Source organism: Callorhinchus milii, unplaced genomic scaffold, assembly GCF_018977255.1.
Source record: "Callorhinchus milii isolate IMCB2004 unplaced genomic scaffold, IMCB_Cmil_1.0 Scaffold1, whole genome shotgun sequence".
NCBI lineage: Eukaryota > Metazoa > Chordata > Chondrichthyes > Chimaeriformes > Callorhinchidae > Callorhinchus > Callorhinchus milii.
In genome coordinates this window covers 94,002,664-94,029,119 of record NW_024704742.1, presented here as the reverse complement: position 1 = coordinate 94,029,119, position 26,456 = coordinate 94,002,664, and the positions used below count along the sequence as shown (strand labels likewise).

The window sequence follows — 26,456 nt, the reverse complement described above, 5'->3', positions numbered from 1 at the left end:
AATCACATTTTTCGAGAGTACTTATATATCTGGTTAAGATGTACAACAATCAATGTGGATAATAAACAAGTTTTAGGACAATATTGTTTGTAATTATTTCAATTTGTATATTGGTGCTTTAACACATTGGCAAGTTATTCTTACCTGAAGATGCCATCAAGTATTCTATATAATGAAGGGTGACAAGCTGAAGCTTTAAGCTACAAAAAAAACAAATACAGAGATTATGCGGTGTGTCACTCACGATGATCCTGCAAATCATTCAAGATTACAGCCTTCATTCAGTTACCTAAACAGATGTGTATTTTGAGTCACATTTTTTGCATGTAAAAAAAATGCATTGAGTTACCACTTAAAACATTTTATGCTTATAAACAAAAATTGCCAACAGAACTATGCTTGACAGTAATTACTTGTGAAGTGCTTTGAATTACTGAGATGTGATAAGAGGTTCTAAACATGCAAGTTATTTCTTTCTAAATGAACCCAACAAACCCACACAGGCAGAGCCTCCCTTCACGTAAGCTTCACGTGTTGAATTTCACCAAAAAGTCATACAAATCTATACCTTAAAATTTAAAGAGTTTAGGCTTTTACATTTGGTAAATCCACTGACTGGTATAAAACTGAATTACACAGATCAGGAAAGTCACAGGTTTGATCCCCATTCTGTGTTAATCTCAGCTGGGAAATTAGTTTGGGAACTACAACTAACCTTTGTGCCCATGTCTATGGAGAGAATAATCAGGCCAGGGTTCCTGCTCCTGATCTCTATCCAGGGAAAGACCCAAGCTGCTAGTGTGGATATCTCTGGACAAAACAGGATGGGGTTTGGCTGTGATCACCCCACAGCTGAATAGCTGGCTGCCACTTGCTGTCAAGCTCACACATGAGAACAACCACTTGGCTGAGACACTAAACAGCAGCATATACCCAACCCTTCACAAGTGCAAGTGAGAAAACTGGAATAGAAACGATTTCTAATAATCTGAACTCCACATCCCCCAACCTCCTTTATCCTTACCAACCTTCTACTCGGCCAACCCTGGCCTACGCCACTCCCCCGCTCTATCAGCCCACCATAAGCATGAGAACTTTCAGCCACTTGGCGCCCACACTCTGGAACTCCATCCTCAGGTCCCTCTGAATTGCTCCCTCTCTCCCCTCTTTCAAAGTACATCTCACAACATACCTCTTTGACTGCGCTTTTTCTAATTTTTCTCCTCATCTCCCACCCCATATTCGGGTGCCCAGCCAAAATTGTCAGGTGCTTTGGGACATCTCCTGATGTGAAAGGTGCTCTATAAGCGTAAATTGTGTTGTGTAACTCTGAGACGAGCAGATATTTCTGAAATATCTGAACTTCTCAAAAGATTTAAACTGCAAGGAATATTCTTGTGAAGTTTTCTCCCCCCAACCTCCGCCCAGTGACAAGCAATGACTGCTAATCCCCAAATCTAATCCCCTTTCTTCCCTAAGCAACATAATAACTGACTATTGGAAGAACCGGGCCAATTATTATTACAGAATTTTGGGTAGAGTTTCAAAAAATTTGTTATCTTCTAAACTGAGATGCTGTCAAGCCACCATTCTTTTATTATAATAATCTATTATACTATCTTTTATGCCTGACATTCTCTATTTTCCATCATGTCAATACTCAGAACATGTCACCAGAACATAGGAACAGGAGGAGGCCATTCAGCCCATTGAGCCTGTTCTAACTGTCTATTGCATAATAGCAGATCTTTTAATTTCATTTCCCCATCATTTCTCCAGATCTTTTAACAACCTTACGTATCAAGTATTCATCTCCCTTTTAAATATTTCAATAACTGCACAAGTCAAATGGCTGAACACACTGGTAAAACTAAACATAATGTACTATATTTCAAACACATCATTAAATGTATCTGCTGCATTAGGCTACATTCATTTACTGACCCAGTTTAGTTGATTGCTTTGCAAATTGTTTTATGGGTTACTGTTATTACCATTGGGTTTATACTGTACTTTGCTTGACTGCATTCAAATGCACCAATTAAACAATTTCAACAGAATTGGGTTCTGATACTGGTTCCCTGACATGTTCTCTCCACTCTTGCACCCCCCACCCCGTCCCCCCAATGCACCTCACAAAATAAATGAAGCTCTTTCCCCTTCTTGCCTCTCCAAGGACAAGAATGTGAAGAGTCTTCATGTTCTGATTTAACCATCACTGTGAGATGAGGTGAATCTGGTTCTATGGTTTCCTCTCTTTCCTCCCTGGACAAGGCAGTCAAGAATGGAAACTCATGTGCGGGTGGGGATACCTTAACCCCCAGTTGAAGTTATGTTGGGTTTCTTTCACAGGGTGGGCTTCAGGCAAGCTGGTGCTAATGATCAGCTTGCATTTCATATAGACATGCATTCATTCCCATTGTCAGAAGTTACAGTACAACTGTTTTACATGTCGCAGGTCACATTCAGTGTTTGTGCTCTTGCAACTCTGAACCACCTGCCTGATTCTCACTTGTAAACGTTAGCCCATTGAAAACCTGCTTTACTGTGGTCACATCTTGCTTTGCTGCCAGAGTGGCAATGTAGCTTGGTTCTGTCCCAAGTCACTCCTATGGTTTTGAAATTCCTCTAAGCCTGTCATTTCCTGGAGTCTCTTGCATTAAGATGACCTCATTCATTGCTGTCAGCAACTTTGTTGTCAGTAATATTGCTTTGGAATAGGTCATTGAGTTCAAACACGAAGTTACCACGGAATTTTATTTGTAAAATATTACTGTTCGTTGCGATTCTATGCAGAATCAGAGTACTATGCAGAACCTTCCTCCACACGCATCTGTTTGCCGAGCAGCAAGTAGGACCCCAGCAGTTAGTCGATTGGGGGATTGCATTCTGGGTTAATAATAACTTGCAAAAAAAATTTGGTCTCTCATTCCACAACTGTTTGCAGGAAACTGATGTGTGCAATGGGCTGTTGTGTTTTGCCACAGACAATTACTGTAAGATATACAAAACACAAAATACTGCAGATGCTGGAAATCTGAAAACAAAAACAAAAGTCGCTGGGAATACTCAGCAGGTCAGGCAGTATCTATGGAGAAAGGAAAGTGAGTCAACGTTTTGGTTCCACGTTTCGGGTTCTGACAAAGGGTCGTGGACCTGAAACGTTGACTCACTTTCCTTTCTCCATAGATGCTGCCTGACCCACTTTACAATACATTCTGTGAAGCGCTTTGAGAAGTCTCAACGGCGTGATATATCAAATGTTAGGTTTATTATTTTGTGCTAGTTGTGCTGTTTGAACACCAAGGGCAAGTTTCCCATCTGAGCGCCATCAGTCTCTAAAGCTACCAGGTACTCATTCAGAAGGTATCTTTTATTATAATAATAAAAATAATAATCCTTGCATTTGTTAAAGTGTTTTTCACATCGGGAGGATGTCTCAAAGTGATTCACAGGATTTGCTAATAAGTGTAGTGACTGTATCTGTATGTTGGCATACGTGTATCAATGTGTAACAATGAGTAAATGGAGAACAAAATAAAATTAGGAGCCATAGAGAAAAAGAAATTAGAGAGCTCCACAGCGTTTCTCACACTAGGAGGAGATCTCAAAGCGTAAGATAAAAGTTTATAAAGAATGAGATTGCGTCTCTAAAATGAGATTATTCAGTCTACTTAAAACCAACACAAATTTGAGCTTGTACTTATAACACTAAACACTGGAAGAAACTCCTTTGTCTTTTCGAATAGTGTTATGGAATCTTTTAAATCCTTTATCGTCCACCAGAGGAAAAGGCAGGCTAATGTTGAGTATACACACTGGGACAGACTAGTTTCAGTGTTGTAACATTTTATAATTCTAAAAAAAACTGTATATTAAAGTGACTGTGTATTTTGTAGACAAGTGCGATGTTTACAAATGGCCATGAAGTGAATAACCAATTTTATTTGGGGGAGGTCAGAAAAAGATGGAATATTTCCCCTCTGCCACTGCAACTGCTACCCCCTTCCCATCTCCTCTTCCCACCCCCCAACCTACCCAGCCCCTATCCACCCCTCCCTTCACACCTTGGAACCCATCTCCCCCTCCTCTCTCATCACCACCATAACCCGTATGAAACCCACCACCTGCTCCCTCGACCCCTTCCTCTCCCTCCACTCCCTTCTCGAACCCCTCCAATCAGGTTTCCGTGCCGCCCACAGCACAGAAACAGCCCTGGTCAAAGTGACAAATGACATTCTGTCCCTCTGTGACCAGGCTTCCCTCTGCCTCCTTGACCTCTCTGCTGTTTTCAATACCATCGACCACTCTATCCTCATCCATCGCCTCTCCTCTCATCGCAACCTCCATGGCGCTGTCTTTGATTGGTTCAGATTGTACCTTTCACACCACCTGCACTTCATCTCCTCAAACGGCTTCTCATCTAGCCCCCGGACCGTCTTGTGCAGTGTTCCTCAGGGCTCTGTCCTTGGTCCCCTCCTCTTCATCATCTATATGCTCCCTCTTGGTGACATGAATGCGGATGACACCCAACTCTACCTCTCTGCCTCCACCTTTGACTCTAGGACCACTGCTATCCTGACAGAATGTCTGTCAGACATCAAATCCTGGATGAGAGCTAACTTTCTTCAGTTGAACGTCAACAAGACCAAGGCTCTCGTGATTGGCTCCTGTCAGCGCCTCCTCACCTCAGGCGCTGACAGCGTCAACATCCATGGTTGCACACTCCACCTTGCTAAACCAGTCCAGAACTTTGGGGATCCTGTTTGACCCTCAACTATCCTTTCTACCCAACATACATGCCATGACCCGCTCTGTCTTCCCCCACCTTCACAACATCGCCCAGCTCCGACACTGTCTCACACCACAGGCTGCCGAAACTCTCATATACGCCTTCATTACATCAAGGCTCAACTATGCAAACTCACTGCTTGTCGGCCTCCCCAACTCCTCCCCGTGTCCTCTCGTGCACTAGGCTCTGTGACCCTATCACCCACATCCTTGCCCAACTCCACTGGTTTCCCATTACACAGAGGATACAATTCAAGATCCTGGTCCTCACCTTCAAAGCCCTCCATGGTCTTGCTCCCCCCTCCTCTCTGACCTCCTAACCCCCTACCAACCTGTTCACTCCCACCGCTCAGCGGGCTCTGGCCTGCTTCACATCCCCCGCCTTGCTTGCCCCACTATTGGCGGGCGAGCCTTCCGCCTCTCTGCATCCACCCGCTGGAACTCCATCCCGCAATTTGTGCACAACGATGTCCCACAACTAGCTATGAAGTAAATGACCAATTTTTATCTGGGGAATTGTTAGCCAGGACCCCGGGAGAAACTCCCTTCCCTTTTCAAATGATGCCATGGGATCTTTAAAGTCCACTGAACAGGTAAACAGAGCTTTGGTTTATTGTTTTATCTGAAGGATGCCACCCTGACAATGCAGATCACTATCAGCACGGGTCTTGGAATTTCAGCCCAGAGTATAAGCTCAGGGTCCAAAGGGTGTGAAACCCAATCGTTGTCTGACAAGCTTTCCTGCTGCTTGTCCAGCTAGGGACACCCTACCCTTAGGGCTTCAGCTTGCATGGTTATCAGAAGCTGAGTGGGATGATTGCCTTCCATGTCCTGCCGATGAGCACAACCTTTTGACTTGGAGGCAAAAGTGCTACCAACACATCGAGGCTGACGACTGTCCCCGCCCCCACCATTGAATAGAAGAAAGAAAGGGGGGAAATAAAGGATGACGGGTGCGTAAAATTATTTTTTTGTAATAATAGTTTCATTTGAAGCATTTGTTCTACAAAGGTAGTACTATATTATTCTAACAAGATCGCTCCTGACATTGGAGTAGTTTTATTACTCTCACAGTGGTTTTAATTTCAGCATCAAGGTGTGTGGTAAACTGCTTTTATTGGGATTTGGAGTTGACACTGAGCAGAATATAGGTTCTGTGTATAACACTGCTAGACTTTTTATTGCTTCATGCATGGGTGAGTGGTAGTTATGGTTGGTTACAGTTTACAATCTCAGTGTCCCAGTCACTGATGTAAGCTGACTCTGTGGTTATTCATGGTGCTTATTCAGTTGCTACACAAAGGAAGAAAGGACTTGAATTTTTATAGCGCCGCAACACATCAAAATGTCCCAAATTGCTTTAAAGGTCATTTCTACCAAGTGTAGTGACCTCTCTGTTTTTTGCAGGCAAACACGGCAGCCATTATGCGCCATCACGTCCCATAAACTGCCATTAGATTAACTTTTTTTAAAAAAAATCATGTTTAACTCAGGGCCAAAAGGATACGTTTGTACCTCTGTTGGGAAACATTTTCCATCAAAAACAAATTTACAAAGAATGTACATCACGGAAACAGGCCACTTAGCCCAAAAGGTCCGTGCTGGTTTTTATACTCCACGTGAGTCTTCACCCATCCTTTACTCCTGGTCTTCTCCTCTTCCTCGTATAAAGGTCTAGCTTCCTCTTGAATGCAATTTATACTATCTGATTCAACCACTGCTTCAGACAACAAGTTCCACAATCTCATACCCTCTGGGTGAAGCTGTTTCTCCTGAGTTCTCTTTTGTCTCCCCTAGTCGCTATCTTATATAATTGTATTCTTTGGTTGCAACCAGTGAAAACGGCCTATCTATGCTAACCTTATCGAACTCTTTTGGAATTTTAAAACATTTTTATTGAGTCTCTTCTTAAATGTCTTTTTCTAGTGAAAAAAAGGCCTAAACTATCCATTCTATCCTGATAACAGTAACCTGCCAGTCCTTTATTCATTCTAGTAAACTAATGCTGTATTTGTTTCACTGCTGCTATAACCTTCTTATAGTATAGACAACAGAATTGGACACAAAATTCCAAATGTGATCTAACCAAGGTTTTGTATACATTCAACATCACCTCCTCATTTTCAGATTCCATCGCTCTGGCTATGAAGCCCAACATTCACTGGACTTTTTTTATAGCCTTATCCAGCTGTGTAGCTACTTTCAGAGATTTGTGGATCGGAATCCCCAGATATCTGCACAGGAGCTTAATTAGTTAGTTGATTACTGTTATTTTTTAGTACATTTAACCAATGCAAACATACAAAAAAATCCACAAACAGTGGTGTGGCTATAGTTAATGTATTGATACGCTGTAACCAGCATTTCTTAATCACAAACAATTCCTGAGCTCAACCGAGCAGTCAGAGGAAGCCACCAAGCATGGGTCAAGGACCTTCCTCAAGGAGGGAAGGAAAAAAATACCTGGAGATACTTTGGGGCCCCCCTAGTGGGAAGGAATTTCCTGTCTACTCTGTCAGAGAACGGTGCATGTCTGATCAAGATGGAATAGAGTAGAAAAAGTAAATTTAACTACCAACCATAAATCCACAGAAAAAATGCAGCAAATTCTCCCACCTACGTATATCCTTTATGGCTTTTTTTTTGGTTCTAGCTGTTAGTTTTTACAGCATAGTGCCAGATGGTCTATCAACGTGTAAAGTTCCCAAAATAAGTTCCCAAATCATCAAACTTAAAAAAAGAGAAACCTACACCTTAACAACAATGGGGTTCAAAAAGCGCTCAAACGAGAAAACAGGATGTGGATTCCTGTAATAATAATCCTTGCATTTGATTATAGCTCTTTATCACGTCTTCAAGACGTCTCAAAGCACTTCACAGAATATACTGTAAAGTGAATTGACTGTATATATTGTGGGCGCAACGCGGCAGTCAATTGCACACAGCAGTGTTCCACAGTGATTAGAGCACTCGCCTTGCAAGTAAGAGGACCAGGGTTCGATTCCCGGGCAGGGTGAACTTGTAGACAAGTTTCCTTTTTCTACAAGCCTCTTTTTACCTAGTAGTAAGTAGGAACCCAGTTGTTAGTTGATTGGTGTGATCGCTTTCCGGGGGTAATAATCTATAATAAAAAATGTGGTCACTCAATTCACGACTGTTTGTGGGACATTGCTGTGTGCAATGGCTGCTGCGTTTCACCCACAAGATACAGTCAATTCACTGTACAATATATAGTGTGAAGCGCTTTGAGACATCTCAATGATGTGATAAGGTGCTGTATCAAATGCAAGGCTTATTATTATTATTAAAACCTCAACTTAAATGGAGCAAGTAGGAAAAAGTACCTCAGCATGTAAAGTGCATACCCTGCTGAGAACTTCACATATGTCAAACACACTCATGATAAGTCAGGTCCAACACAGAGATCGCCTCTCAGCGGTTTGACATGATGTACAATGGATTCTTGGGAGGAAACACACTTTACATGCTGAGCTATTTTCTTCCCAGTGCAAGACGCCACATTTGCATCCGTCTCCCATTCGAGAGCTGTTTCAAACCCACAGTAAAGTAAAAGAGTGACAAAACTGGGGTGACTAGTTGAGCCCCTTTGATGAATTGCACACTTTTCTTTTGTCGTTGTGACAAAGAGGAGGTTACAAAAAGCCAATCGAACGTCATGTTAAATTAATTTCTCAAACTGTATTAAATTGTCTTAGCACAGATAATTGGAGCTGGAAACTGACATCTGAAAAGGGACTAAATTAGCACCATATGAAAGGAACTCACAATCAGAATCCAGGGTCCTTCTCAGAGTAAAACAAATAGGCCATCTAGTGTTCATACGCAGTTATTATTCCACAGAACTTGCACACTCACTCGAACGTTAAAAGCATCTCATAGCCGGTGGTTTTTTCTAACTTGTGGTTTGTTTTACTCTTCTCTTAAAACAATCAGAGTTCAAGACTGAAGAAGTCTGGACAAAAAAAAATACCTGTCAAGAATCTCTTGATGGGATAAGATTTTTGTGGAGATGTTAAAATCCAGAGGAAAACCACTGACTGATTCAATCATAATTACAAGACCTGGGTTTGATTCCTGGCAGGGGAAATCTTGGGCAAGTTTCCTTACTTCACATGCCTGATAATAATCCTTCAAAAATATAAATAAAATAATAATTTGGTCACTTCAATCCACAACTGTTTGTGGGACAATTGGTTGCCGCGTTTTGCCCACAAATATACAGTCAATTCACTTTACAGTATATTCTGTGAAGCCTTTGAGACGTCTAGAAGAGGAGGCAAGCAATGAGTGGAACTGAAAGTCTAGGCTAAAGGTAACAAATGCGTTAACAAAGGTTTCGGTGGCATTTGGTGTGAGATAGGAGCAGAAGCAGGTAATAATAATAATCCTTGCATTTGATATAGCGCTTTTCAAGTCTTCTAGACGTCTCAAAGTGTTTCACAGAATAGACTGTAAAGTGAATTGACTGTATATTTGTGGGTGAAATTTGGCAGCCAATTGTGCACAGCAGTGTCCCACAAACAGTCGTGGATTGAAGTGACCAATTTGTTATCGGGTTTTTTCTTGAGGGATTATTATCAGGCATGTTGGAGTGAGGAAACTTGCCCAAGGTTTCCCCCTCCCAGGAATCAAACCCAGGTATCTCGCTTGTGAGGTGAGTGCTCTAACCACTGAGCTACGGGACTCCACAGTGCAGTGGTGCACACCTCTAATGCGGTGGAGGTTAAGAACTGTAGTCTTGGGGAAAGGTATTGTTTCACAATAATATCTGTCTTTCAGGTTTTCTCTTTTGGTCAGTGATTTAGAATTTTTGTAACTATATTGTAATAGCTTTCTTCCCAGTTGGCAAAAGCAATATTTCAGGCTGAAAGAAATTACCACATTGATCATCTCATTTGTAGAATAGCTATATGGTGACAACAGCATTGAAAAAGGCACTCTATCTATGTGTCCCTGCTGGCAAAAGCACTGGCAGCAAAAACATCGAATGAATCCCCTACAGTATCTCCCATTCCCCCACCCACCTGAGTCCGAGTCAAAACTATTACACACAAATACAGTTACTACACTTTACAGTAAAATCTTGTGAAGTAGTCTAGAGATTTTTTGATGACTTAATGAAGGGCTGTATCAAATGCGAAGATTATTATTAATATTGTTACCATTTTCTACTCTCTGAAATATTAAATTTAGACTAGGATTTCCTTTGGAAAGAGAATACTAAAAAACACTGAGATCAAGTATATCAATATGTCAGGGCTACACTTGATAACTGCAATCAGAAAATGAACAGAAGTGCAAACACGTCTTTTGTAATAGCCTCAACAAGCTAATAACATTTTTTTTTTACTTTCCTCTCCTCCCCACTGCTCTCCAACCACATATACATCAGTTACTGGACCATCACATTTTGATTATACTGGTCATCAAGCATGTTCTTTAAAGTCAAGACAAACAACTAATGTTTCCGTTCCGATTCCAGCTGTCTCCAGGGACTACATTGGCCATGCTCGCACACTGGACAAAGTGCACAAAGCGAGGGAGCCGCAAATAATCTGTGCTGCATCAGAGTGAATCAGAGGTCATTAAACCACAAGGTTATTCAGGGGGCTACATGCTGCTGTATTTTTTGAATAAATCGTCTTGGTCACCCTCATATCCCACAATGTCTCTTTTCCTATGTATGTTCAAAGTATGGATATGCCTCTCACACATCTATCGCTCCATAATTAACTCAAGACTCCGACAGAGTAATTTGGTATTAGGTTCACACAAGGAGCTCCACCGTTTGTTGAGTAAGATTCGGCATCAGGTTAGGTGGGAGAGGAAGAGATGGAAAGGTAACTTCTGAAGTCCCTCATTCTTCCCTGCCTTCTCTGCCTTTTAAACAATGAGCTTGATGTGACCCAAACATTGCTTACTTTTCAATTTATCTAGTCTTTTCTCCTTTTTCAACACTGGGGGTTGTCCTCTCCAGTGAGCCTAAGCCATTCATCTGGATTTCTCAATTTCAAATCAAAGTAATTTGTACTGTCCTCCTCCACTGCCCAGCAGCCAGAACCAACAAACATACTGGAGAGCTGAGAATGGGTTCCCTCACTCTGTCTGTCTGTGTGTGTGTGTGTGTGTGTGTTGGGAGTAAAGTACCTCACTGGAGTCTGGGAATAGGTTCTGACACTGGGGTGGCTAGGAGTAAGATAAGTACTGTAATACACATGCTTGCCTCAGCATTTCTATGTTCCATTCTTACAGGACTGAATCTTAGATTACAAATTGTAAGGTTACATAAAGCACTGCTAATGTGGTGCCTTCTTAAAAGTCCTTAAATCACTTGATGTGAATTCATTTGGCAATAAGTGAAGCAAGCAGTAAACAGGTTCATTCAAAGCAAATAACCTACCAGTAATGAATCTTTGATAATATCTTCAATTTCCTGTAATGACTTGTAAGGATTTGAAACCAAACTTTCAATAAGATGGATCGCAGTCTGTTCAAGACTAGGAAGGTAGCGTAACCACAGGTTCACAACTGCAGACTCAGACAGGACGATCTTTTTCCTATTTGGATGCGGGTAGAAGGGGGAAGGAGGAAAAGGTAGAGAAAAATAAAAACAAGTTCAGAGCATTCATTTTTATTTAAAATATTCTTGTCATCTAAGTTTAGCATGGTTTCAAATGGCTGTTCAAACTCTTAACCTGAACTTGGCATCTGACCCAGTGACATGATTTCCAGAAATCTGTCCTGGAAACCGGACTCAATAAATGATCTCGTCTCCACTTGCATCACCTCTTAAAGACGAGATAAGACACTATATCAAATGCAAGGATTATTATTATTATAACTCAGTCTCACTATCCCGCACTTTCACAAACAACTGCCTTTCATTCCGCAAGTTTCTCTAACTTACAAACCATCGTCTCTCTGGACATTTTACACCATTTGAGGAAACAAGACTTTTACTCCAGCCTTTCCCTTTCACAGGTTTAGGGCCCATGCAATAACAAATTGACAGTATTCAGACAAACCTGGAAAGCTTTACAGATCACTGAAGACACAAGAATGAGGAATTGGAGGTTACCTCCCACCAAAGTTCAAATGTGCAATTCTGTCAGGAATTTTCAGCACTTCAAACATAAAACCCTCAACATTGCTGTTAAAAGTTACAGCTGCAAGAACTGGAGGAATCAGCCAAGTATAATCTCTTTCTACAATTACTAAAAGGAAAATGTAGATTGGTTCCCAGTCTGCTGTTTTGAATTTATTCCCCTGAGGAAGTTACAAGGTAGCCCCAAGAACAGCGAGAGGAAAATTTAGGATTTTTTTTCACTCCTTGTGTTGTTGGCATGTGAAATACAATACAAAATTATATTTTTATAGCGCCTATCACATCAGGAGGATGTCCCAAGGCACTGGACAGTCAGGGATTTAGACTTGAGCTGGGGGTCGGGATCGGGGAGGGTAGGAGGGTGGCCAAAGGAACGGTTGAAGAGGAGGATTTTGAGATGCCAAGTAGGATGACGGAGTCCACTGCAGCTTTCAAGAGGGAAGTAGACAGGCATTTGAAAGGAGCTTGAAGGGGTATGGCAATAATAATAATAATCCTTGCATTTGATATAGCGCTTTTCACGTCTTCTAGACGTCTCAAAGCGCTTCACAGAATATACTGTAAAGTGAATTGACTGTATATTTGTAGGCGAACGCAGAAGCCAATTGCGCACAGCAATGTCCCACAAACAGTCGTAGATTGAAAATGACCAATTTATTGTTTTGTTTTGGAGGGATTATTATTAGGCGTGTGGAGTAAGGAAACTTGCCCAAGGTTTCGCTCTGCCTGGAATTGAACTCAGGTCTCTCACTTGCAAAGCGAGTGCTCTAACCACTTAGCTACAGGACTCCACTGAGCATTTCAGTCCCAAGGCACTGAATGCTTTGAAATTCTTTCCTTGGTCTGTGAGCCAGTGCAGACTCGATGGGCTGAATGATCTCCTTTCTGCACTGTAGATTTCTACGTTTCTATGTTTGTATGATCCACAAGGATGATTTTAAACCATGATGTAAATACACAAGAACATCATCAAATCTTTCTTTCCAACTTATACGGTGCTTCGCTTACATCTTATACAAGAACCTGCAGCACTTTTAGTGGGATAACAGAAGATTGAGTAGGATTTATCCTATGCCAAATAATATTAATGATCCTCTCCGCATGTCAGGAGGGTGTCTCAAAGTGCTTTGCAGGATTCATTGTAAAGCACAGTGACTGTGTATTTTTGTAGGCAAACTTGATGAATACAATGTAAATATATGCAAAACAAAAAGTTCTCTCTACAATAGCCAAGTTCAGAAAAAANGAGAATATTTGAAATATCCTATTTAAAATACATCAACCATACACTTTTCTGATTTTGCTTGATGGCATTGCGAGTGATCCTGTGTTGAAGCAAACGTCACAATATCACTTGTTCTGATGTTAATGAAAATAAAGCCTGTTTGCACCCATCCTTTGGTAACTACAAGCATGCTATAAAAGACCTTACGTGACTGGAGAAGAATAATGCAGCATAAAACAACTAAGTTTGAAAAAAGCCTCAATGTTTAGCATAGATTGTAAAAGTAAAATCTATAAGTGTTAACCATTAAAAGGTTTAATGATCTTTTGAGCCCAAAGCCTCATAGTTCAAGTGTTTAGAATTAATAGCTCTTTAGAAGAGCATAACAAAGAGCAAAATAGTTCCTTCCACACATCATACAGACCTAACCCGTTGTGGACATCACATCACCTACACTGGACCACTAGGTCAAATCCTGCTTCACCCCGACACAAAAAATACAGTCAATCTACTTTACAGTATACCCTGTGAAGCACTTTGAAATCTCTCAACAATGTGATAAAGCACTATATCAAATCAAAGATTATTATATTATTATAACCAAAGACACCCAACACAGATATGATGGAAGTCCTGTAGCTTAGTGTTAGAGCACTCGCCTCGCAAGCGAGGGAGCTGGGTTCGATTCCCGGGCAGGGCGAAACTTTGGGCAAGTTTCCTTACTCCACACGCCTCTGTTTACCTAGCAGTAAATAGGAACTCGATTGCTAGTCGATTGGCAGATTGCTTTCCAGGAGTAATAATCCCTTCAAAAAAATAAATAATAATAATTTGGTCACTCAAATGGTCACTTTGGTCACAACTATTTGTGGAACACTGCTGTGCTGCCATGTTTCACCCACAAAATATACAATCAATTCACTTAACAGTATATTCCTTGAAGCGTTTTGAGATGTCTCAAAGACGTGATAATGCGCTACATCAAAATGCAAGAATTATTATTATTATATTATTATGGTCTGATTGCCTTTTTACTATCCTGTAAAATTTCTATGGCTGCATGGTTCCAAACAGAATACCCGCATCTGCACTATTCAAACCCAGCCTTCCTCACTCTCTCATTCCCTCCAAGTAGAACAGAAAGTATTGTGGCCATGAAGCATTTGTTCAATCCTTATCTAATCCTATATCTTCTAATTATAGACGTCCAGGTGTATATATTTGAACATTGGACACAAGGGCAGTTTTCAGCGCATCAATTTATGAGAAAGAAGCCACGACATGATGATCTGGCATCACGACAGGATGGGATTTATCAAGTCGGATTAAAAGGTTTACAATTTATTGATGGACGAGTTTGGCTGTACAAGCGTACAGCATTCAGCACATGGCTGATGTCAAAGGTAACCCCAGGATTCAGTCTTCATCAGCCGTGATTTATACATTTCTTTAAAATAACATTGAGATCTCATGTTGGCAATCTCTGACGTTTCCAGATGTGCTCACTCATTTTCAAAACTAAACATTTGGTGAAGTTCAATTTTCTCCTATTTCCTGGATACAGAGAGTTCATGTCGGGAACCAGCCGTTTCATAAAACAAGCCAATTTTTTTTGCACAAATTCACAAACTAACTGTTCCTACAGTGTATGTATGCTTTTTTTTCTAAAAATCATAAAAATTTAATTTTTTAACTTCATTTTCAGAAGACTCTGTGGGATAATGCACACACGTGCAAAATATATCTGCAATTAATACAAAAAGCAAACTTTAGGAAGCAATCTTTTGAGCAACAATTAAACAAACTTAGTTAAAAAGAGAGTGTATCTTGTGGAAAATTAACTCGCTGCTGCCTAATGGTTGGAAGAAAGAAAGTGCTGTCAATTAGCGTGCTAGAGACAGAATGAACCAACATAATATTGTACCAATACATTTATTCTGTTTCTCCATAATTTATTACACACAATTCTCATGTTTTACACAATACAATCTATTGTATTTGCAGCACCTTTTTAGGAATAAAAAAAAGCATACAACAGATTTCTCGGTCAAAGAAATTAAAATATTATTCCACACTGAGAATTTACAAACATTTATATTGTAAAGCAAATAAACTTACTTCAACCATACCATTTGTACAATGAGTTAAATTCAATTTCATGCATTACTATCAGCATTATTTATCAATAATTCATACTGGCAAGCATGATAACAACCATTAGTCTAGTGAGTTTTTATTCCTGCATTCTAATAAAGAACATTTTTTCTGTTGATTGATGCGTTCTCTCAAATAACTCCTGTTTTAGCTCCAATTTATATAAACAAGAAAGCTCGATCTTATACCGCATTCCTGTGCACTATCAGGACCACTATCCTATCCATACACCTTATTGTTCACATATTTAATTCAATTTAAATGTTTAATTTGCCCACAAATACACAGTCACTATATTTGGCAGCAATTACCTGTGAAACAATTGAAAATGTTTCAACATTAATAATAATAATTAATAATAACCCTTGCATTTGATATAGTGCCTTATCACGTCTTCGAGACGTCTCAAACCGCTTCACAGAATATACTGAAAGGTGAATTTACTATATATTTTATGGGCGAAACACGGCAGCCAATTGGGCACAGCAGAGTCCCACAAACAGTTGTGGACTGAGTGACCAATGTTTTTTTTGAAGGAATTATTATCCCTGGAAACGTGATTCGCCAATCGACTAACAACTGAGTTCCTACTTACTGCTAGGTGAACAGAAGCATACGGTGTAAGGAAACCTGCCCAACGTTCTGCCCTGCTGGGAATCGAACCCGGGTCTCTCGTTTGCGAGGCGAGTGCTCTAAACTGAGCTACAGGACTTGACAATATGTGGAATGCAAAGATTACCATTCATTTACACAACAACAACAACTTGGATTTATATAGCGCCCTCCGTACCGGACGGCGTCTCAGAGCGCTTCACAGTAACGGATCCCAGGGCCGAGCCAGGGGGAGGGGGAGGAAGGTGACCAAAGGTACGGTCGTGAAGAAAGGTTTTCAGCAGAGACCTGAAAATGGGAAGGGAGGGAGCGAGGCGAAGGGAGTGAGGAAGGGAGTTCCAGAGCCTCGGGGCATAGTGGCTGAAGGCACGGCCGCAGAGGGTGGAGCAGAGGTCTCGGGGGACAAGGAGAAAGCCAGACCCGGAGGAACGAAGGCAATGGGCACTGTTTTGAGGAACGAGGAGATCAGAGAGGTAGGGGGGTGCAGAGAAGTGGAGGAATTTGAAAACAAGGGTGAGGATGAAAACAAGTGTGAGGATCTTGAAGTCGATCCTCTCTGGGATAGGCAGCCAGTGCAGTTTGGCAAGGACTGGGGTGATCGGGGAGTGGAGTTTGGTGTGGGTGAGAACGGGGGCGGCAGAGTTTTGAATGATCTGGATTTTATGGATGGTAGCGGATGGGAGACCGGCGAGGAGGGTGTTAGAGTAGTCCAGCCGAGAGGTGACAAAGGCATCGACCAGGGTTTCAGCGGCTTTTGGAGAGAGGTATTGGCGGAGACGAACGATGCGTCGGAGGTGGAAGAAAGTGGTGCTGGTGAGGGACCGGATGTGGGGGAGGAAGGATAATTGGAGGTCCAATCTTACGCCTAGGTTGCGTACGGGTTCGGAGAGTTTTAGGGGGAGGTCGGGTAGGTGGAGGAGGTGAGAACCGTGAGATTTTAGACGTTTACGAGACCCAAAGAGTATGGCTTCCGGCTTGTTAATGTTCAGCTGAAGGAAATTTGCGTTCATCCAGCTCCTGAGGTCTGACAGGCAGGCTGACAGACATCAGAGGACTGGGGGTCACAAAGTGAGGTGGAAAAATAGAGTTCGGTGTCGTCCGTATACATGTGGAAATGTACCCCATGTCTGGGGATGACATCCCCAAGAGGGAGCATGTAGATCAGAAAGAGTAGGGAGCCAAGGATAAATCCTTGGGGTACCCCACAGGTAACCGGGTGAAAACGGAAGGAGAAGCCGTTTGTGCAGATGTACTGCTGGCGGTTTGTGAGGTAGGACTCGAACCAGGCGGGTGCAGTCCCACTGAGGTGGATGACGGACGAAAGGCGGTGGAGGAGGATGGCGTGATCGACTGTGTTGAACGCAGCGGAGAAGTCCAGGAGGACAAGGAGGCAGAGGGAGCCCTGGTCACAGATAGAGAGGATGTCGTTTGTGACTTTCACAAGTGCAGTCTCTGTACTGTGGGCAGGGCGGAAGCCAGACTGGAGGGGTTCGAAGAGGGAGTGGGAGGAAAGGTGTGCCCAAAGTTGAGCAGCAACAAATCATTCTAGGACTTTTGTGAGGAAGGGCAGGTTAGGAATAGGGCAGTAGTGGCTGGAGTTTGAGGGATCTAGGGAAGGTTTTTTGAGGAGGGAGGTGATGACAGCAGTTTTGAGGGGGGGCAGGGACTGAGGCAGCAGGTGATGGGTTTCATTGAGGTGATGGTGGGTGAGAGGGAGGTGGGAGAAAGGAATGTAGGATGGGGATCGTGGTAGGAGCAGATGATGGTGAGAGTGAGGGGAACAGAGAGGGCGTGGTGGTGGGTGACAAGACGCAGGAGCTACAGAACATTGCTGACTGCACTGAGGTCTCACAACTCCCCAGTCAACCAAAGTCTTAGGACAAGACTGGAATAGGAGGCTACAGTTTACAAAATAATTGGGAGGTTTTCAGAAAATAGGAATTTTTCTTTAGACTCGCACAGCAAGAAAGCGCAATAAATACTATTAAAGGATGGTTTTATAATAATACTTGCATTTGATAATATAAATAATCCTTGCATTTGATATAGCGCTTTTCAGGTCTTCTAGACATCTCAAAGCGCTTCACAGAATATGCTGTAAAGTGAATTGACTGTATATTTTGTGGGAGAATCACGGCAGCCAATTGCGCACAACTGTCCCACAAACAATCGTGGATTGAGTGACCAAATTATTATTATTATTTTGTTTCTTGAGGGATTATCATCAGGCGTGTGGAGTAAGGAAACTTGCCCAAGGTTTAGCTCTGCCGGGAATCAAACCCAAGTCTCTCGCTTGCGAGACGAGTTCTCTAACCACTGAGCTAAGGACTCCACCGTTTATACCAAGTAGTGAATTATCAATAATGAATGGAAAGTACATGAACAGCGAGGAAGTACAGAATAGTCTACACAGCACATTATCCAGCTGCAAGTAATGCACTTGAACTGGTTGGTGCCACAACATTAATGATTATGATCATTAGTAGAAACCAAAACTTCCTGCTCGATATGGATTGTGTCTTTTCAAAATGGTTTTGACTGGGGCAAAGGAGCAAGAACTACAACATGTTATTGCAATATAAATTAGGAGTCAGCACTCAGGCAATTTAAAATCGATAAAAAGTAGTGGAAGTAGGGGGGAGGCAACACTCACAGCCTTGGGAAAATTTTAACCCAATTATCCACTCGATGGAAAGTTGAACGCAACACTGAAGTCTGAAATTATCCATGCAAGCATATTTTGGTGACAATATTCTTTCTGCCATCTCCGCGAAATGGGCGATGTTGCGGAGGTGGGGGAAGGCAGAGCGGGTCATAGCATGGATGTAGGTTAGAAAGGACAGTTGACGGTCAAACAGGATGCCAAGGCTCCAGGCCAGAGCCTGCTGAACAGAGGGAGTGGACAGGTTGATAGGCGGTCAGCAGGTCAGCGATGGAGGAGGGGGCAAGGCTGTGGAGGGCCTTGAAAGTGAGGACCAGGATTTTGAATTCTATCTTCTGGGGGATGGGTAGCGAGTGGAGCTGGGCGAGGGTGGGGGTGATGGGGTCACAGAGCCTGATGCGGGAGAGGACGCGAGCTGCAGAGTTCTGGATGATGTGCAGCTTGTGGAGGGAAGAATTGGGGAGGCCGACAAGGAGGGAGTTTCTGTAGTCGAGCCTTGATGTGCCAAATGCTTGTACGAATATGCGAGAGACAAGTTAGCTCTCATCCAGGAATTGATATCTGACAGACATTCTGTCAGGACAGCAGTGGTCTTGGAGTCGAGGGTGGAGAAAGAGATATATCCACATATCTGCATACATGTGGAAGTTGACCCTCATGCCTGCAGATGTTGTCACCAAGAGGGAGCATGTACAAGTTGAAGAGGAGAGGACAGAGGACAGAGCCCTGAGGAACGCTGCACGAGACAATGCGGGAGCTGAAAGAGAAGTCATTTGTGGAGACAAAATGAAGACCTTCCCGTTCAACTGTTCCTACAGTCACCTCCCCCTCTTGCTGACTCAGAATCAAGCTCCCCCACTGTTGAGCAGTGCTATCCCATCTGAATGGTGCTACATAAATGCACGTTCCTGTTGTTCTTTGCACAATAATGTCTAATATTAACACAGTTTCTATGTCCCTTTGGCATTGATTCAACAATTCACATCTATATTAATATTTTACAACTTAAATCTTAATTAGAAGCCAAAGTTAAATGAAAGTTTAATGAGTTGTAAAATATTGAAAGCATTTACATTTTGATAGGGGCTTGGTTTAATCCAATGTCTTATCTTTTCCTTTAAGAATCTTATGATTATCCCACACCTGATCATGACCAAACTGGTTTATTAGATATGTTTGTGTAAAGGGATGGAAATATATTTTTTTAAAAATACTTGTGCAAGCAACAGCAGCAACTTGCATTTATGTAGTACATTCAGAGGGTTTGCATTTCAGAGTGCTCAACAGTGGGGTAACTTGACACTGAGTCAACAAGAGATGGAAGGTGACTGTAGGTACAGTGATGGGGAAGGTCTTCAGGTGAGATCAAACGATGGGCAAGAAAGGCAGAGGCAGAGAGTTCCATAGTTTCAAGGTGTATTGGCAGATAGAGGATTAGGGCGTAAGCAGATTGGAGAAGTAGGGAGGTGCCTGGGAATTAAATGATTTGTATGTGTGTGAGAACCTTGAAATGATCCATTCGGCGGCAGGGACCCAGTGGAGCCTAGCGAGGACTGGGGTGATGGGGTTGCAGACTTTGATGCAGGTGGGGACACAGACAGTGGAGTTTTGAATTGATTGGATTTTATGATTGGCGGAGCCGGGGAGACCGGCAGAGGAAGGTATTGGAAAACTCAAGGCAGGTGTGGTGATGTGGCAGAGGTGGAGGATCAGATCCTGATCAGGGATTAGATATGGGGAAATCAGAACAACTAGGGGTCAAACCTGAGGCTCATTGCTATGCTTACGCATATCAAAACCAGACTACTGAGAGATAATAATCCTTGCATTTGATATAGCGCCTTCTCCATTGCAGGGAAATTTCCCTTTGTCTGGAATAATAGCAGGGCTGATGATACCAGAATGATACCAGGGCTTCAAGGAATAAAGTATGTTGCATAAACTTGGTCTGTATTCTCTTGAGTTTAGGAGGTTGAGGGATGATCTGATTAAGGTATTTAAAATGATAAACAGATTTGATAGGGTAGCTACAGACAAACTGTATGTAGGCCATTTAGGAATAAAATTAGGAGGCAGCTTTTCACCCAAATGGTAGTGGAAATCTGGAACTCTCTCATCTAAAAGGCTGTGGATCTATTCATATTTGCAAGACTGAGGTGGATAGATTTTTGTTAGGTAAGGGTTTCAAGGGATATGGGGCAAAAACGGGTAATTGGAGTTGAGGTACAGATCAGCCATGATTTAATAGAATGGCAGAACAGGCTCGCGGGACTAATTGGTCTACTCCTGTGCCTATGTTCCTGTGAACAGAGTGTGCACTGTCCCTGAAGAGACACACTTTGCTCATCTGATCCACGTCTTGAAGACTCTCGGAGTGTGTGTTGAGAGGACTGTTGGGAGTTTATTGAAATAAAACTGGTCAGGTTGTCACTGCAAACACTGTCTGACAAGCTTTCTGCTGTTTCTCAAGCCAGGATCACTCTACTTGTTAAGGCTTTGGCTTGAAGGTTAATGGGAAGTAATAATAATAATCCTTGCATTTGATCTAGCGCTTTTCACATCTTCACATCTTCTCGACGTCTCAAAGCGCTTCACAGGCTGTAAAGTGAATTGACTATATATTTTGTGGGCGAAACGCGCAGCCAATTGCGCACAGCAGTGTCCCACAAACAAACAGTCGTGGATGAAGTAAATGAAGAGAATAGCAATTTTACACAGCAAAGGGCAGGTTGGAAGAACCATTTAAGAATCTAACATTTTTAAAAAAAAACATTTTAAAAGGTAAAGGGTTCTCCTGCTCTTTACCCTTTACATCTGATATCCTATAATATCAGTTCCTGGGAGTTGCACGAGTGAGCAGGAAGTGCTGCTGACAACACTTTCCTTGCAAAATGACATCAGCAATACTGATTTCTACTCAGAACATGCAATTTCTACTCAGAACATGTATCTGCAGAGCACAGAAAGTGATATTAGCATTCTAAGCGAGGCTGTGCTATACGAGGAGGGAGGAGGAGAAACATTACAGCTGGTTTCCCCTGTACCTTGCTTTGTTACTCAAGGATATTTTCACAATAATGTTTCATTGGAAGTCTACTTACTGTTGAAGAGCATTGCTGACACAATCTAGAAAGTCTGTGCTAAGAGTTTCATCCAGACCACCTTCCTGACAAGTGAGAAGAGCATCGACCAATGGAGCTACATCTGGCAGAGTCACGATGGGTAAACAAATAGTAGAAATGTCCCTCAGCCTTCTTGGTGGCACTGTGGTGCAAGTCAATGTCCTGTGAAATTTAAGTGAGAAATCAATAAAACTTATTTAAATGTTTAATTTCATAAAGGTTATGTTCCTATGAGTTTAAAGGTTCTGACACAAACATTAAAGTAGTTGTTTAAGTCTCCTATGTCTGATTTATGAATACAGTTCTGAGATGCATAGAAGCCATCATAATTGCTTTCATTATATCAACATTGATTGTCTGAATTATGTATTTCACTCTGAAGGAGAGAGATAAAATAATGCTGTTCAAAGAAAGGAGGGTTCTGATTAGCAGGCAGCTAGTGTAAAAAAGGAACAAAGGGCCTTCTTCATCCAAACTGCTCTTCTGATCTATAATGGACAGCTTACTGAACTTTGTTGGGAACAGTGGATATTGTGTTCAATTCTCTGCAATAGAAGAGGTCACTGAGCTACCATTGCTATTTGAATACATTTGGAAACAAAAATTTTAAATGCTTTGCTCTACTGAATAAGCTGCTAAAAAAGAAAGGTGGAGTTTTAAACACAACTTGGAGCAGGGAAGTGAAATTCCAAATGCAAATACCCACAATACACAAACAATGCATCAGCATCAATCCACTATTATTCTGTGTAAGACAGTTTTGCTCTTTGAAAATATAGTGGGTGGGTGAAACACCACCAGTATTCCACCTCAATCTCCCCAGTTCTCTGAACGAAACACTATATCTTCAAACAAAACACAAAATATTGCTGATGCTGAAATTCTGAAACAAAAACAGAAGTCGCTGGGAACACTCAGCAGGTCAGGCAGCCTTCCCTCTCTCTGTTAGTCCTTAAAAGCCTCTCCCTCTCCCCGCCCCAGTTCTGATGAAGTGTCATGAACCCAAAACGTTGACTCACTTTCCTTTCTCTATAGTTGCTGCCTGACCTGCTGAGTGTTCCCAGCGACTTCTGTTTTTCTTTACTATATTTTCAAAGATGAGTCAAATAAAAAGTACCTTGAATTAAATTTCTAGCATGCTATGTGAGAGTAAGTGTATCAAAAGTGATGTTTCACCCACTAAATGTTCAAGGAGCAAAAAATGTTTCAACTTGTCCAGAATAGTAAAACCAGGGGACGTGGCCTGCAATTGAAGGGGGGTAATTTCAGAACAAATCTACGCAAACACTATTTCAGTGAGTGAATAGTGAACCTGTGGAATAGGCTCCCTGGGAGATGGTTGAAGGAGGAAGTGTTGATTCTTTCAAACACAGATTATTAGATAGTTTTCTTTTAGAAAGTAACATTGTGGGATATAGTACATATGCAGTTTGGGACATCTGTGCATGCGATTGCCAGGAAGGTGGAAGGCAAACTCAATGGATCTTGGTCTTTTTTCGTCTAGCATTTCTTATGGCCTTATGTTAAGTGATTCAAATTAGTTTTACCAGGCAAAAATAAATTCCCCCAAGATATTAATTTCTTTTTACACTTGTTGTAAATTGTACCAGATGATAAAGCAAGTTTTACAATACGATTTTAAGTTCAGCTGCTTCAATGCATCTATCTCATTACATCCAGTTACTTAACTACATTACCAGAAGCCTCGGGTAGGAGGCATATATCCTACCACTTATCTGGGGAATGATACTTGGCAATGTAACTGAAAGGAAAATAAAATGGAGAATGTATCTTTTTTTTAGTAATGAAATACTTAATTTTATTGGAATAAAATGACACCACTTTTTCCAACCAAAATATATCATACATTTCCATTCATATAATGCTATCCAATACTTGTTTTGATGGCTAAAAGCTTTTTTTTTTAATCAACTTGTCTTTGAAGATAGGTTCCTATGTTTAAGATCTGCAACTGGCGCTGAACACTACAGTGCTCAAGAAAAATGCTTCTACCTTGAGTGAATAAAAAATGTGCACTGTTTTGAGTGTGCAAATTAAATCATTATGTGCTGTAGGCTTAAACCTGTCACTTACCTTAAATAAGTGGAGTTTCTGTCACTTTGATAGTGTTGAAGTTCCTTCACTAAAGACGAGACAATCTGGGAATACAACAGGAAGAATCGTTTTGTACTAAAACTGAGCATGACCTGAACTATCCAATTTCACAAAGTGGTTATCAGCTTCCAGGCATATAGGGACCAATTCTTCAATTGTCAGTGAATTCACCAACCTCAAAAGGTGTCAGCTTATAATGGCAAAAATTATATTATTAGCTCCCGCCCAGGTCAGTAAATTTATAGACACTCAAAAGAATTTTGCCTGGGAATAGGAACATACAGCACAGGAAAAGGCTATCTGGCTGATCCCAAAGGCATGACTCTTATGTTCAAAAAAAATTGTTATTTCATTCTGAACACAGTGGTTGCTGCTAGTTGAGCCAAATATACATTTATTTGGCTCTGTGTCCAAAAGAGACCTGCAAAAGGGAACAAAAGCTTGAATAAGCTTGACTTCAAGGTGTTGTGGAGAGAAAGGGCAGAAACGGTGATAAAGAGAAGAAACTGGATAATTAATATCATTTATAAATTTTTTCCCCCTTTGCCCCCAAAATGATCCTCCTGGGTCCAGGCTTTTTACAACAAGACTTACATAATGAATACATTGGATTTGTCATCACCTGGCAGAACTGCAACTACAACGACCTGCATTTATATAGTGTACTTTGTACGGTGCGGCGTCTCGGAGTGTTTAACAGGGTGGAGCCTGATGCCGAGCCGGGGGTGAAAGGATGTGGCTCTAAGCACAGTTGAGGAGGAAGGTCTTCAGTCATGATCTAAAAGAGGGGAAGGAGGAGGCAAGATGGAGGAGTTGGGGGGAGAGAGTTCCAAAGGTTCGGGCTGCAGTGGCTGAAAGCACGGACGCCAATGGTGGAGTGCAGGGGACGAGGGACAACCACAGAACTATTTGCCGATAGATTCAATTGATCTGTATGATCAATTCAAACTATCAGCAATTGTAAGATCAACTGAAAATAACAGTAGGAAACAGTTGGATAGAAATCCTCTCACTCATCCTCTCAACCACCCCCCCACCCTACCCTCCAACCATAACATATACTTGTCACATAAAATGGGTCCTTCAAAGCATTAGGACCGCTTTACTTCAAAGACTGTGTAATCTAACTTTGCTCTTCATTAAACTCGGCATTTCAGCTCCCACAACAGTCCACCCTAAGCTCAAGATAGGCTTTGCCAAACTGTTCATCTTTCTCACCAGAAGGATCAGCAGCAGTGCTCAGAGTTAAAGCCCAAAATTACTCCAAGTGGCTGCTCTGCTAAGAAGGGTGGTCCAACCTTTTGGCTGCTGAAAGCCGGATACCCTATTTGAGAAACGTCCGTGGGCCGCATGAACAATATTTTTGTGGGGCTGGGGGGCGGATGTGGCCCATGGCCGCTAGTTGGACCACGCTGCACTATGGTATCCATTTAAATCTTGCTCAAGGACATCTGTTTGTAGTGTCTACTGTCCTTGTAAACTGATCCTGACCTTCCTAAAGAGACCATCCTCTGCAAGCTGATAGTACAGGGTGATGCAGTTAGCTCTCCAATATGCTAACTGCAGTCTGAATTCCAGAAATTGAAGCTCCATGAGAGGGGATTATTTGAGCTATTTTCTGAAATCCCTTGTCCTGTCAAAAGCAATACAAAAGGTCCTTTTTGAAATGCACACCGTTTAAAAATGAACTTGTATTAGCCCACGAGGTGCTGGGCAGAATGAAGGGACTGTGACCTGAGCCAAGTAGTAATTTAGCAACTTTGAAACTTAAGATGAAATGATGAACTGATGAGTGGGTAAATTAGACTGCTCAATGAGTGTCACATCTCAATTCTATTTTCCTGAGGTGACAAGGAGTCCTGTGATGTGTTACTTGGATATTTAAAGCATCAACTATATGTGGTATCGTCTGCCACAATGTCCTACAATCTCCCCCACCCTCTTCCTCTCCCCGACCACCTCAGTTAAGGAAAGTTACATTGAAGGCAATAGCTTTCCTTAGTACTCAATACTTTTATTATTATTGTCAGCCTTGCTCAGTTGGTAGCACTCTTTCATCACCAGCTGAGTGGTTAGAGCACTCGCCTTACAAGCGAAACACCCGAGTTCAATTCCAGGCAGGGCGAAACCTTGGGCAAGTTTCCTCACTCCACACGCCTAATAATAATCCCTCTAAAACAACAACAAAAATAAATTGGTCATTTTCAACCCACGACTGTTCGTGGGACACTGCTGTGCGCAATTGGCTGCTGTGTTTCGCCCACAAATATACAGTCAATTCACTTTACAGAATATTCTGTGAAGCGCTTTGAGACATCTAGAAGACGTAAAAAGCGCTATATCAAATGCAAGGATTATTATTATTATTACCATCCCGAGGTCCCGTAAGCCAGTTAAACACTATTCGAACCCTTCACTTCTGACCCTCTTGTGTCACCCTGGTTCAATGGTAGCATTCTCGCTTCTGAGTGAGAAGGTTGTAGGTTCAAGCCCCACGCTGGTGCTGTGCTGCATGGTCGGAGTTGCCATCCTTCGGATATGACGTTAAAACCGAGGTCCCATCTGCCTTTTCAGGTGGACTTTAAAGATCCCATGGCACTATTTGAAAAGAGGAGAGAGTTTCTGGCCAACAAACCCCCCAAATAAAAG

General features: G+C 41.9%; 1 protein-coding gene across 1 annotated transcript in view; it reads right to left on the bottom strand.

The window, feature by feature from the left end:
* fancc (FA complementation group C) overlaps nucleotides 1-26,456 on the bottom strand; it is an 80,599-nt gene that overhangs the window by 23,076 nt on the left and 31,067 nt on the right. The window contains exons 5-8 of the mRNA XM_042333363.1: nucleotides 23,787-23,851; nucleotides 21,672-21,854; nucleotides 11,213-11,369; nucleotides 145-200 (exon numbers count right to left, since the gene is read on the bottom strand). Coding sequence (XP_042189297.1) covers nucleotides 145-200; nucleotides 11,213-11,369; nucleotides 21,672-21,854; nucleotides 23,787-23,851 — 461 coding nt within the window. The remainder of the gene's footprint in view (nucleotides 1-144; nucleotides 201-11,212; nucleotides 11,370-21,671; nucleotides 21,855-23,786; nucleotides 23,852-26,456) is intronic.